The sequence below is a fragment of the Zeus faber genome (assembly GCF_960531495.2).
Source record: "Zeus faber genome assembly, chromosome: 13".
Taxonomy (NCBI): Eukaryota; Metazoa; Chordata; class Actinopteri; order Zeiformes; family Zeidae; genus Zeus; species Zeus faber.
In genome coordinates this window covers 31,916,582-31,931,373 of record NC_137198.1, presented here as the reverse complement: position 1 = coordinate 31,931,373, position 14,792 = coordinate 31,916,582, and the positions used below count along the sequence as shown (strand labels likewise).

Genomic DNA, 14,792 nt, shown 5'->3' with positions numbered 1-14,792 from the left:
TGCCTGTGTAGCCCTACACGAACGAACGAACGATGCCTGTCCATGTCCATCTCTCCTCTTGGTTGCCCACCACCTGCTGACAGCTGCTCATCTCTCCACCTCCAGCTAATCATCTCTCCTCCATCCTCCCAGTAGTGGTTCATGCTGACCAGGTACTTCTTCCTCTGGTAGTACCTTCACATCACGATCATCCCTGTGACAGGAGAGTGAGAGGAGAGATGTATTTTTTCTAGCACAGTCTCATCTTGACATTCATGCATTGACACTCTATAAGATATACTCAGGTACAAAGACGCTGAATTCTTCTGAATGTGCTCATAGACTTTGTGGTGGAGCTTGTCAAAATGTGTTTTCTCAAGGTGGAGCAATTCAGGATCGATTTACTGCCTCCGTCAAAGGAGCGCTCAGCAGTTATTGTTCATAAGAGATGATCTTTCACTTTATAGTCTCGATGCATTGTGGCGACTGCAACATACAAATGGAGTTTAGTGCTTGTTCTACATTTACTGCTTTAAGCTCACAAACATTTCTAGCATTTATTATTGGTTGTGTCCTTTTCCTTCTGAACATCTTCTGAACATCCATCCATCATCTATACTGCTTATCCTCGTGGGGTCGCGGGGGGAGCTGGAGCCAATCCCAGCTGTCATTGGGCGAGAGGCAGGGTACACCCTGGACAGATCTATCCCAGGGCCGACATACAGAGACAAACAACTATGCACGCTCACATTCACACCTACAGTCAATTTTAGAGTCACCGATTAACCTAACCTGCATGTCTTTGGAATGTGGGAGGAAACCGGAGTACCCGGAGAAAACCCACGCAGGCACAGGAAGAACATGCAAACTGCATGCAAAGACATTCCTATAAGCAGGTCATTCCCTCCATCATCCACATGCCTGTCCATGTCCATCTCTCCTCCATCCTCTTGGTTGTCCACCACCTGCTGACAGCTGCTCATCTCTCCTCCTCCAGCTAATCATCTCAATTCCATCCTCCCAGTAGTGGTTCATCCTGGCCAGGTACTTCTTCTTCTGGTAGTACCTCCACATCACGATCATTCCTGTGACAGGAGAGTGAGAGGAGAGATGTATTTTTTCTAGCACAGTCTCATCTTGACATTCATGCATTGACACTCTAATCATTGTTCTCGGGAGGACGACGCCCGTTTGGAACTGGAGCGATGACGGCTGTTTTCCACGGCGCGGCGCCAGCGTGCGGGTCCAGCGAGTGCTGAGAGAGCAGACACCAAACCTCGCCCGCTCCGTCAGATTTCACAGCACCATGTCGCTCTCCACCTCAGGCCTTCATTGTAGCTTTCTGAAAGTCATCAGCAGTACATCTTTTACTTGGTTCCATGTTGCAGTGGCTTTCATTGAATCCTCAAGTTTTATGAGTTGAAAGTGGTAGAATGTCGTCGAATACTTTTGTCTCATTGCCTCCTTTAACATCTAAGTTCCTTTTGTATGGTTTTTAGTTCAACACGGTCCTTATTTTTTTAAATGCTTTCCTTTTTCCTGTTAACGCAGTCCCTTAGTCCTGAAGTACTGTATGGTTTATTGTTCAGGAACACAGTTATCTTCTTCTGCTTCTTTCTTCTTGTTTCTTCAGTGTTGCACTTGCAGGGGTATGCACAGTATGACATTGTGTTTTATTATTTATTAAATATAGTCTCATCTATTCTGGGAAAATCAACCAAGTTGGTGGTTCTATTTTTTTTTCTTTAAATTCATATAAAAGAAAAGAAAGAAAGAATAATACTGTAAATATTTGCTGCCCCCTGTTGGCCGAGGGAAGCACTAACGTGAGGGTCACCGAGTTTGGGAGATATAAGGAAAGCCCTTCATAATTAAAGGCCTACCAGATACTATAACAACAACAACACTAATAATAATAATATTCATCACCCTTATCATCGTCATTTATACAAATGACCACCTTTCAAACGCAACACGCAGCTTAAACAAGCAAAAATACATTCAATAAAAATAAGTAAACATTATGCTTGATTTTAATTTTGGGTAATCAATTTACATAGAGACACTGATAGATCCCAATCTGCATCTGTTTTCTCTCATTGGTCTCAAATTATTTGTCTTCAATAAAATCAAATGAAACTTGTTGGTTTTGACAAAAAAAAGTATATATTTCATAATGGTTCAAACAACACCCACAAATGTTTACAATCCAAGCAGAAGAAACAGGAAAGCAGCGTTCAGCCTCTGTTGTCATTTGAGATTAGAAACGAGGGACGACGAGTGAGTTTGGACCTGACGTAGTCGTGGTGTCATTGTAGACGAACGCCGCCAAGGGTGGGTCGTGTGCGAAAAGGATTTATCAGAGGCCGTAGCCTGTTAAAAAAAAATGACTATACCTACGAGAGAAGAGAAGGGGCAAGCCACCTCCCCCTTTCAAGAGGTAAACTTCACAAACGCTTCTTGGGCTTTCTTGAGCATCTCCAACCCGGTCACCAGCTGCTCCACCACTATGCGCATTCTGTTGGCAAACTCTGAGCGGAGCTGCTGCTTCACCTTGTTGAAATACATTCATCCCCAGGGCGAGGCCCTGCATCAGCCCTCATTGACGAACTCCAGGCACCGCTGGATCTCCGCCATTTTGTCCTCGTAGTCCTGGATGATCTGCTTGATTTTCTTCTTGTCGTGTTTCTTGTTCACCTGGAAAAACGCATTTTCCCACTCGTATAAATGAATGTCATCCACGTTTGGTCCAAACCAATGATGTTGTGACAATAAATCAATCCACGTTTGCTCTGATTCACAACTCTCTTTTTGTCTGGTGTCACAATTAAAACATAGGTTTGTTGTTTTTCAACCCAGGCCTTAATGAAACACTGGTTCCCATCACGTTGGACTGTTCAGAGCACCACCTCGCTCGACATGTTATGACTGAGAAGCTGCAGCTTCCTGTGCTTCAGTGCAGCGGGGGGCAAACGTGACGTAGCATTTCTGTTTCCGAAACAGGAGACTCAGGATGGACGCATTTTATTTGGAATGATTTTCATTGCCACAGCACATCTAGAGCATAGCGTTGGCGACAGCGGGTTGCCGGCAGGAAGGGACGCAACTTCCTGTTTCTAGTCTCCGACGTTGGCACGGAGCTGATTTGTGGGAGTGCAGAAGAAAAAAAACCCGATAAGATGACTTTTCCAAAACTTTGTGTTGGGTGCATTTAAGCGGAGTGGTAAGGTTCTCGGCAGTTAAGCGTTCGGTGAGACTGTGCCGTGAAAAGCTATAAATTACGGGAACAAACATTTCATTTTAATGAGCCTGGGTTGAAAACTTTCCCTTTAAGCCATTGAGACATGTCTGGTCAGTGATGAAACTGGTACTGTGAACAGATAAAACAGATTTAAAGTCACCGTGTTAGCGATGGCAGCCGAAGCCCCAGTAACGCCACCTGCCGTGACCACACCCACGCCCACTGCAGTGAGGGCCAGCGAGGCCCCAGCGGTGAACGGGGAGAAAATCAACCCTGCCACCACCGCCAGGCCCCCAATTGCACTTGTGGCCCCTCCGGTGATGCCAGGGATCTTTGTTCCCTTGGAAACCTTGGGATTCAAGGAGTCGGGTTGAGGGGCCAAATCGAACAATTACAACACACTGTTTATTTCCATCTCCACTCGTTACCTTATCTAAGTTGTCGGCAACGGCGTTCAGCTCGAAGATGTGGCCCTGAAAGGTCACACCGTGCTCGGCCAACAGGAGGTGGAACACCTGGATGGCTTTATAGATGCGCTGGGCTTTATTGGTGATGTTCCTGAGGAGGCGTTACAATCTATCGGTCACCGTACTCAACCCGCTGCAGCTTGGAACACACATGTTGTGTAGATTGTGCACATCTCACCAGAGAGGCTGCAGCGGGTGAGACTGGGTTTCCCCCCCAATCAATGATAAATACATAAAGTGCCATAAAAATAAAAGATCAACTTACTTAGATTCCTCATTTTCTTGTAGTGAGAGGTCAATTGCCAGGTACTCCCAAGCTGGAAGTAAGAATTCCGATTTAAAGAAGTTGTTTTAATAATCATTAAAAAAAAAAAAAAAAAAAGGTCTCGTCTCCGACTCACATTCCACCCTCTTCCACCATTCCTTCAGATACTTGGCATCCTGGTGAAAGAGGAACAAGCAGAGGACAATTTTGTCTCGTGAACGCAATCAGCTGTTCCAGAAATGTTTTTTAATATGTAAATTGACCAACGTGGGAGCTTCATGTGATACCAGCATTGGGTTGTGACGGAGCTCGTCAGGCCCACGCCTCCGCTGGTCCACGGGAGGAGGCGACGCCGCGGTGCCGTACATTTCCTGTTGAACCACCGTCAGGCAGGAAATGACACGTTTGTGAATGTGAACGGGCCTTCTATCATTCCGTGGAGTCAATTGTTTTGGTGGTTACCGTGTAAATATTCTCCTGTACCAAGACGTTGTCATAAAGATTTTCACAATCTTTGTCGTTTGTCATTCGTCTGACAGAGATCTGCTTGGAGAAAACCAAGAATTTGAGTCTTTTTTTTTTTTTTTTAATAGTCTCATGTGTTTCTTTTGTTCTTTACCAATTTGCTCATCTTTAGATTATCCACATCATACCCTTTTTATCTTCTACTTAAAAAAAACCAACAATAAAAAAAAAACAGCCATTCAATGTATTTGAATGGCTGTGCTCCTCGAGCCTGTGAACCATATTTGCTCTGCAGAACACGTCTGGCCACCCTCCCATCCCACCTTGCCAGGGTAGGAAGCATCACAACCGTTTATCTAATATGGGGTGTGTTTGATACGATGACGATGCAGAGGAGAGCCGACGAGGCACCTTACCAAGATGGCTGCCGCTGACGTTGAACGGCCTGTTCAATCCACGATGGAAACAGTTTTCAACCAACTGAACGGTTTATTTTCTTTAAAAGCTTCTGTTGTTAATTAATATGTGTTTGCTGTACTTCCGACACAATTTAGTAAAACCTTCATTTACCAACTCACTCAGCTCTATAACACATTTGGTTTCTCTGATTACCAATCAGGGCATTGAATAGACCAGATACTGGATGGAGTACTACCAGACAGTATTTTGGTGTATCTCTGCCATAAGAGTACAAGGATTCGCTGATCTTCTGAATTCAGATACAGTAGTAGCTATCAGTAAGGAATTGTAAATTAGGCCATTTTAGGATTATGGTCTTTTGGAATCAAACATTTCAAAACTTTATTTCACACAACCACTCACCAATCACCGAACGTACTAAGTAGGAGGCCCTTTTAAAACCCATTTCAACAGAATATATATTTATTTTTTTGACAAACCATCTGTCTTATTCAGTTAGGTATTGCAGGCAAGAATCCTCTATTTGGACGGTCAGTATTTTCAGCGGTGGGCTTTACGATTTGACAACATTAGAAATGTCGACTCTGATGCTGAAGAAATTGACTAATTTTCGAAATAGATAAATAAACGACAAAATGTTTATGAATCCAAACTTGGGATTATTGGATGTGTTTTAAGGCCTAATAACTACAGAACGCCTGCAGACACATCCACGGCGGTGCTGTCCTGAATAAGAAGCTACTATTCCTCGGGTTTCTACCTTTAATATCATCGCTGAGCAGCTCCAGTCCTCTTCTGATGATCGACGCCGACATTCTGGGGCAGTGAGCTCGAGATAAAGTGTAAATTAAATACGTTTGTCCATTCACCCGCGATTTGAGTTGTCACGCAGACCATACAGCCGTGTGAGCTGTGCGCCGCTAAAACTGTCCGTGCGGAACACAGCGGTCGAAGCCAATAGTTCCCAGAAGAAATTCCGTTGTGCAGAAACAAATAAAATAAACAAAACACGAATTTGTCTTTTTGGGTAATTTAACGATCAAACGAGGATAACAGTATAAACATATTTTAACCCTTATTTAAGACAAAATCGTATTTTATTACGGAGGGAGGGAAATGTACCGTTACAGCAGACTACAGAGTAAATGTATCTAAACAATACTGTATAAATATAATATTTACATCCATTCATTCTAGCAGACGTTTTTAAATAACTGCAATATGTACACGTATAAAATATACACATGCGATACAAAAATAAGTAATAAAACACCCCAAGAAATATATAGAGTGTAGTTATTTTCAATGAAATGCAAATAGAACTCGGGGGGCCAAACTGCGGACGCGTCGTGGTACTTGCCCAAGCTGCGGCGCGGCGCGGAGAGCGGTTTCAAGACTCGGCACGTCCCGGGCGCGTCCTTCTTCGACACCGACCGGTGCTGCGACAGGACCTTCCCCTGGGTCACACGCCGCCGCCGGTGAGGCTCTTCGCGGAATACGTCGGTAACCGGGGGCGCCAGCGAGTTCGGGGAGTTCTCCGCGCCCCGGGTGTGGTGGATGTTCCGGGCGTTCGTTCCAGAACCCAGAGACAGTGAGTGGAGCTGAGGACCGAGGTCCAGAATACTCATGGATTAAATGTAATTAAGGTGTCATTCAATATGTATAAATATCTGCATCTTCAAGGGTGAAGCGGTAGTGACCACAAGACCAGCATTGCATTCCAAACTGACAAAAATGTCAAATTATGTGACCTATTGAGATAACTGAGAACTGATTAAGTATTTTGTTGACATGCAGGGTTTGTCATTGTCACATTGGCTCTAAGATGATTAAGGAGTAAATATTTGTATTTGTCACAGTAAAGACAAAGAATTTACCTCATTTGACGTATTGCGGGAGGTTGTGCGAGGAGATTTTTGAACTTCACTCGTGTTTTTATCTTCATAGACAAAAGAAAAAAAGCGTTTTGCGTCCTTTCAGGTGTAAGCGCTTCGATCACAACTTGGATTGAAATAAATACGCGGCTTTTTCGCCGCTTACTCCCCCGGTTGTGGCGTCCGCGGCGCCCGGTTGCCCCGGGGCTCCCTCCAGACCCCGAAGATTAAAAAATAAAAAATATATATTTTTATTCCTCTTTACAACCTTCAAAAATGCATCATCCCTGATCGATGTAAACTTGAGCGTCATTTTATATAATTAGAATCCTATACAGATATGTAATATTATATATAATCATATACATGTATTTTATTGTTTTATTGTATTATTCTTATTCTTATTATTGCCATTGTTATTAAAACAAGACATTGGCACCGTTACAAGTGCAATTTTAACCGTTTTAATCAAAGTGTATTTATCTCCTAAAATTCCCTTTCAGAGGTTGTACAGTAAGACTAATAGGTGGAGGAGAAAGATCACCGGGTCCTAAATTTCTCCAGAATTTCCCTAAATAGAAAGTTCATGTAAAGAAACTAATATTCCTCTCACTTTGGTGTCATTTTCCTAATGTCCATCCATTATGTTCCCCACTTCCCCTTTGTCAATTTTGGAATAAAATTAAATATGAAATATATATATTTTTAAAATATAATAAAATAATTAAATATGGCGAGAGAGTAAATATTATCTAATGTGGCCTAATGTGTGACAGTGACGGACGTTGGTGTAATAAGGTTCAGAGTAACTGGTCTAGATAGTTCCATGATAGGACCTGATATTCTTTTCCGAGATGCAAAATTCAGTGGGTTACAATGTGAGATTGTTATTGTCATTGTAACTGTGAGGTTATTTATGTGTTGGCCACAGGGAAGGTCCAGCGCGCACACTGGGACCCACCCGGCAGAGAGAAGCAGAGCCCTGGCCTTCCTCATCTCACTCATCATCCTGGTCGTCTTCGTCCTAGCCGGAGGAGCCACACTGGTGTGGTACTTCCTGGGTGGGTATTACAGACCCCCCCCCCCCGTCTCTGTGATTGATCGATTCAAAGCTGATTTGTCCCGTGCATGCTCTGCTACGGCGTGCAGTGAAGTGCTTGTGCTGTGTCTCTGCGACAGAGTACAGGGTGTGGGTCCTGGAGCCCCGGGTCCAGCAGCAGTACACCGCCTCCCTGTCCGTCCTCAACAGGGGCTTCTCCGCAGACCTGTCCTTCCCCTCCAGCCTGGGGTTTCGGACGGAGGCCGCAGGACTGCAGGACATGGTCAGAGAGGCTACTACTGTAATAGAAAAGACAGGAAGCTGCACCGCACGAAATGATGACTTCAAGGACAAAAGACTGGAGTACTTTTAATAACTGGGACGACTTACTGTATCGTCCATTTTACAGTGAGGAACAAGAGAAAAATCTAAATGTGACTACCACAGATACTTTTATGACTTGTACAACTAGGGGTAATACAATTAATAATTTAAAATGTAAAAAATAAAATAAAACAATATAACAATAACAACATTAATAAATTATAGTAATATGTTTTATTAATAAAGCACTTTTTAACCGGATATATCTCTATAAAAAAAAAAGAAAATTCTTTCTAATAGACCAACCAACTATCTAATTCCTAAAATGTCCTTGAGCAAGACACTTAACCCCTGATGGCTGTGTCCATTGGTGTTTGAATAATTGTAAGTCGCTTTGGATAAAAGCGTCTGCTTAATGTAATGATATAAAATAGATAAAGGGAATATGCTTATTACATAAGCATATTCCCTTTATCTATTTTATTCTATATATTTTCATTTTATTCTATAAGTATTATTCGACTTACTGTATTACGTTTTAGGAATCAGTTAGTTGGTCTATTAGAAAGAAATGTTTCCCTAGGACATAATGTGTGTTATCACCGGGTGCGTTGCATTACATTTCACTGGATATATGTATGAAAGTATGTATATGTATGAAAGTATGTATATGTATGAAAGTATGTATATGTATGTGACGAATAAACCTCTTTAATCTTGAATCTTGAATAATATATATATATATATAAATAAAGGTTAAATATAGAAATCTGAATAAAATGTAGTTGAAACTAAAAGTGTGTACATTATTTAAAAAGCCCCTCTCCCTCTCTCTTCATCCCCCCCCCCCCCCCCCCCCCGTCCTCAAAAACAGAGCGGACAAGAAATGGAAGGAGAAGGAAGGCTTCTCATAATTAACACGCTGGACTGTTTGGTTTCATGGTGGATTTCCAAAAATACATGTTTTACTGATGCGCTCGTCTAGAGACATAAAAGAGAGATAAACAATTATTAGTCCCACAGCAGGGAAATTTACGAGGCTGTGTGGGACTCCTACAGAAGAAGAAGAAGAAGAAGAATCTTTAATCATCACGCAACACACTGTGAAGGAAATTCTTCCGCAATGATCGGTGAGGTTAATCTGCCTGCTATAAGAAGACAAAACTGAGAATATCCAAGATTATTTATTCTGCAGAATAAAGAGAAAGATTCACTACTGCTCCAAAGCAGCGCTGGGATCAATCTACTATCCCAGAGAAAGACAGGAGGCTTTATACAGGAGAACAGGGTGCGGTTGGGGTCAGAGGTCTCCAACAGGTCTGCGCCCACCCCCCCAACTGTCTTCCTGGGTGCCCCCCCTTCCTTGACAAGGGAAATAACAGGTACTTGCAAACTTGACCAGGCAGAATGGGGGTTGCATGACAATGCACTTCTAGGTGTCCCCCATCTCTATAAAAGGTAAACATTGTAGGAGCAAAACATTTCTCTTTACATCAACTCTGGGGGGTTCTTGGGGGGACAGACACAAATGTTTTCAAACCCCCTTTTGGAGGTAGAGGCCTTTGTCCTCATTCAAAATAGTTGATCGTAATCATTTTTCCCTCACAACACCACACCACAACACATGCACACACACACACAAGCACATGCTTTGGATGGTGGCCGGTGAAATGAGGCCTCTGCATTTAACCCATTCTGGCTTGTCCTTCCTCCGGGGGCACAGCCAGGAGCAGTGGGCAGCATACAGAGCAACTCCACACAAAGCAGCACAGTGTGTGTGGTTCTGCCACTACAGGAAACCTCCTAGTGGTTTTCGGTTTTCCAATAACGATTAGATCATATATTTTGTTCTTTAGATGTCAATGTTAAAAGGGTGCAGATTAACGCTATCGGGCTTGAATCCCTCTTTCCAACAATTTGGCTCCTCTCAGGCATAAAACCCTGATAAACAAACAGCCTGTTCTGAAACCACATGAACCAAACCTTGAACAAATCTCGAAGTGGAATGCGGCCTGTCTCCCACCCCCAAGCTGTGTCCCATCATCTCCCTTCAGAGAAGCACGGACGCCCACGGCAAACTGTTGTGTTGTTTCGCGCTAACCAAATTGTTTTTTCGGCAGCTTGTGAATTCAACAGCCCTTGCACTGGGAGCTTAAACTAAATAGTTCAGAGTGTGAGATGAATGTGTTTTCAAATAAAAAAAAACATGCAAAGGGAACTTTGAGAAGCGTGAAACGGTGTGACCGCCACGCCACGTTGCCCGCGTTAACACGTTCAACCTGATGTTCTCATTATTATCTCACTCCCTCTTCTCTTTTGGTCAAAGCTGACTTCACTGTACATTTCTGTGTGTGATATGAAGCTTGTTGAACGTCCGCAGCGAGGGCAGCGTGGTGGCTCACTTCTGGGTGCTGCTCTCCGTGCCGCAGAGCCACGCCGAGGCCGTCACCCTGCAACAGCTGAGGAGGAGCCTCCGGGACGGACTGGGGGGCTACGGGGCGTGGCCGGGGGCAGAGTCCGCTGCCTACGGCGGCTACCTGCTCAACATCTCCTCACTCTATGTCACAGGTGAGCGAGGGGACGGAGCAACTGTGACATACCTCCATCGTCCTCATCTTGACCTGAGAAGTCTTTTAGGGTTAGGGTTAGGGTTAGGGTTGGGGGGGGTTAGGGTTAGGTTAGGGTTGTGGCACGGTGGCGCACGGTGGCGCAGTGCATTGCACTGCTGCCTCACAGCAAGAAGGTCCTGGGTTTGATTCCCGCCTGGGGCGCTGTTGGCACGGTGCTCCGGCAGGTTATCTCCCAAATAGGAGCCTTTCTGTGTGGAGTTTGCATGTTCTCCCCGTGCTCACATGGGGTTTCCTCCACCTCACGTCAGTAAGGACCCCCACCCAAAACATGCACCCATCATTGTCTGACCAGCGATGGACATTTATCACTTGGTCCCCGGGCGCGTCCACGTACGCTGCCCACTGCTCCTGGCTGTGCCCCTGGAGGAAGGACAACCCAGGATGGGTCAAAAGCAGAGAATCCATTTCACCGGCCACCATCAAAAGCATGTGCGTGTGTGTGTGTGTGTGTGTGTGTGTGTGTGTGTGTGTGTGTGTGTGTGTAAGCATGTGTTGTAGTGTGGTGTGTTGCGTGATAAATAAAGACTCTTTCTTCTTCTTCTTTCTTAGGGTTAGTTATTCACCAATGAGCAAATGTTGATATTAGTAAGTGACATGGAGTCTGCAATCAGACAATACACGTTGCAGGATGAAAGGACCAAACAGAATGAAGGGGTCATGAAAATGTATCCTCAGATATTTGCGTTTTATCTTAAATGGACAAACAAGAGGGAATAAAGTGAAAAAATTGAAAAGGACTTTCCTCATAATTTAAATGCGTAGTAATGTATAAGCTTCCGTTAAGGACAAGAGGATCAATCTGTCATTGGTAGCTTTACTCTTGCCAGGACCCCGGCGCCCTTGTAGCAGTTTGACCTGCTTGGTGACCCCCTGTCGCCCAGTGCTGACAAGTGCCATTGCCTTGGCCTTGCTGGGGGTCTGGTGCTTCTTAGCTTGACCTTGTTTAGCTTTTTTAGCATCTGGAAGACAACAAGAAAAATAGAGGCCAAGCTTTATTCTTCGTGCAATGCGTTGTATAAATCAAATGTTATAGCTTGGATACTTAAGTCCTCAACAAATTTTTGAGACTTTAATATTGTCTTAAAGTTTGTTAAAAGCAGGCTCAGTCATCGGCAGCCGTTTCATTTGATGTGCTCGTTTGATGGATAGAGATAGAAACTCAACTCACATCTGATCATATCTCTTGTGAGAATATCCGTCACCCGCCCTAGTACAACTGATAGTACTTTGGTGTATCTCTGCCATAAGAGTAAGATTCAAGATTCAAGATTCAAGATTTTTATTTGTCACATACATATACATACTTCCATACATATATGCAGTGAAATGTAATAGTACAAGGATTTGCTGATCTTCTGAATTCAGATAGTAGCTATCAGTAAGGAATTGTTAATTGGGCCATTCCTGGTCCAGATTATGGTCTTTTGGAATCAAACATTGCAAAACTTTATTTCACAAAACCACTCACCAATCACCAAACGTACTAAGTAGGAGGCCCTTTTAAAACAAATTTCAACAGAATATATATATATATATATATATATATATATATATATGTCTGTCTCTCTGTCTGTCTGTCTGTCTCTCTCTCTCTCTGTCTGTTTGTCTGTCCGTCTGTCTGTCTCTCTGTCTGTCTGTCTGTCTGTTTGTCTGTCTGTCGGTCTGTCTCAGTGTGTCTGTCCCAGCACCAGTGGTGCGTGTGTGTGTGTGTGTGTGTGTGTGTGTGTGTGTGTGTGTGTGTGTGTGTGTGTGTTCCTGTGTGACGTGTCCACCTTATCTTGATAAACAGTGTCAGAGTCTCAGTGGGCGGCGCTCGCCAACTGAGGCTGGATATGGAATTATTCTGTCGCAGCCTGGCGTCTGGCAGGAAAAGATCCAACGCTTTTCCATTTAGGGTTAAATATGAAAAGCATTTTTGCTTTGCTCTTCTTGGAAGCGTCGTATTGTTTGACATGGATATTAATTTCTACCACTAGTCTTTTCGTCCTTGCTTAATTTCTGCCATGTTTCCACCATGGGCATGGCCGTCTGTCCAAATGAACTGGACGACAGCGATGTCAGTCCACTAATGGCATTCGAAAGTCAATTTGAGTCCAAATTGGCGTAATTAATAATAGTAATAAGCCTGTTTCCTGAAAACTCCACAAGGAACCAAAGTTCCGGCGAACTGACCGACCGAAAGGATAGACAGACAGATACACAGACAGACAGACAGACAGACAGGCAGATAGACAAATAGACAGATAGACAGATAGATCAGACAGACAGTGTATTCATGTATTCGTTCATAAATGACAGATGCAGAATGCCCCTCAATACCCAATGTTTGTTTATCTGTTATCACACACACACACTTTTCTCTGACGTATCTCTCGTGTGTCCACTTTCTCTTTGTGTCATTTTCTTCTCTTGTTTCTTTCTGGGTTTGCTCAGAGTTTCCTGTTACAGATGACGATGATGAAGAGCTGTCTGTCTTTACAATGTTTTATTTTTTATTTTTTTGTATCTGGCTGGGGCCACCTTGTTTGTCAAGTCCCCAGGACACCATAGTGGCTTGGCTCTTGCCTTTTGAATGAATCGGTTTAATTCCATTCGGCAGCTGTAAAAGTATAAACTTGAAGTTCTGGCGCCGATCAGATCAGATCAGATCGGATCAGATCAGATCAGATCAGATCAGATCAGATCAGATCCGATCCGATCAGCGGGCACCACACCACATCTTATGTTATCTTATGTTATCTTATCTTATCTTATATTTTCTTATATTATCTTATATTATCTTATCTAATTTTATATAACCTTATATTATCTTATATTATTTTATATTATCTTATATTATATTTTATTACCTTATATTATATTTTGATTATCTTATATTATATTATCTTATATTATCTTATATTATCTTATCTTATATTATATTATCTTATATTATATTATATAATCTCAATTTGTGCCTTTTGTGCATTAGCTTATGGTGGAAATATCTTTATGTAAAGGGAAACAAAGGTTTTTTTCATTTAAATCATTTAAAAAAAAATCATTTAAATATTAAGGAGGGGGAGGAGTCACAGACAGAGGGAGGGAACATTTCGGGAAAGACAGACTTAAAGTTTAAATCCTTCAGACAACAGTGGACTGAACCAGAAAGACCCTCCTGTTCTTCTTTCTTTTTTCCTTGTAGGTGACTAAATTTGCTCGAGAACGGGTATGATTTTACGGCGCGTATCTCTAGCTGTCCACCGCTGGTCCTCTCGGTTATCCCTAATGAGGTGCTGCAGCGAGAGCTTAATAATAATTATTATTATTAATTAATAATAATAATAAGGGGGGGGGGATTATTATTAATTAATTTTAATAATTCAAATTCTTCTTCTTCTTCTTCTTCTTCTTCTTATTATTATTATTATTAACAATAAAAAAAATTATAATAATAATTATAATAATAGAAGCCATCTCCTTTGTCACTGTCATCATCTGTCGATACATTTCGTGTAAAACTGTATTTAATATTATTTGTTCTGTCATTATTCCATTTTCCATTTAAGTTATTCGTAAATAGCTTTTATATTCCTGCTTGAAATGAGTTGATATGAAACAAATTCAGTGTTAAAAACTAAATATTTGAATTCATCTGTGATTATGGTGCAATTACATTTTTATTTATGCTATTGAATTTAAGTGGAAAATGGTTTCATACAAATGATCAATATTATAATTTTCTAATTGACTCAGAAAGGGAAAGGATATAATTAAATGTAGAATTGAATTGAACCCAGCCATCTGATGGGACATTGTTTCTGAGACAGCTGGGGCACAACTGGCGGAGCCCCAAATTCAAGCTCTTTTAATATAAATCTTTAGTGGGTATGGGCGAGATATGTAAACGAGCAAACGTGTCGCCATGACGATAAAAGATATGAGAACAAAGGGAGAAGTTTTGGTTTCACGAAACTAACTCCGAGCTTCGTTTCTGCGTCAGTACTTATTTGATACACATTAAAACTCATTGGCTTCTGTTTTGTTTCAGTGATTTTTTTTTTCCAAGTTTCAAGGTCGGAGAAAGATAAGAGCATCGAGCGAGACCC

The 14,792-nt window shown here is 42.3% G+C and overlaps 1 protein-coding gene across 3 annotated transcripts; it reads right to left on the bottom strand.

The window, feature by feature from the left end:
* Window positions 1-2,025: 2,025 nt before the first annotated feature.
* LOC307239599 (apolipoprotein L domain-containing protein 1-like) lies at window positions 2,026-5,744 on the bottom strand. Of its 3 annotated transcripts, XM_080013070.1 has the most exons (8): window positions 5,598-5,744; window positions 4,415-4,495; window positions 4,240-4,323; window positions 4,089-4,128; window positions 3,953-4,004; window positions 3,649-3,778; window positions 3,381-3,569; window positions 2,026-2,676 (listed from the first exon to the last, which is right to left on the bottom strand). In XM_080013070.1, the coding sequence occupies exons 1-8, from the start codon at window positions 5,607-5,609 to the stop codon at window positions 2,572-2,574; spliced, it is 693 nt and encodes a 230-aa protein (XP_079869196.1). In that variant the 5' UTR covers window positions 5,610-5,744; the 3' UTR covers window positions 2,026-2,571. The 3 variants fall into 3 exon arrangements, with proteins under 3 accessions (XP_079869196.1, XP_079869198.1, XP_079869197.1); XM_080013072.1 differs by lacking the exon at window positions 3,381-3,569; XM_080013071.1 differs by lacking the exon at window positions 4,415-4,495.
* Between the last annotated feature and the right edge of the window lie 9,048 nt (window positions 5,745-14,792).

Coding starts and splice junctions, on each gene's coding strand:
- LOC307239599 (XM_080013070.1), bottom strand. Junction 3,570..3,648: donor TTGCCGACAACTTAGATAAG/GTAACGAGTGGA, acceptor TTGAATCCCAAG/GTTTCCAAGGGAACAAAGAT. Junction 2,677..3,380: donor CGGCTGCCATCGCTAACACG/GTGACTTTAAAT, acceptor GCGTTTTTCCAG/GTGAACAAGAAACACGACAA.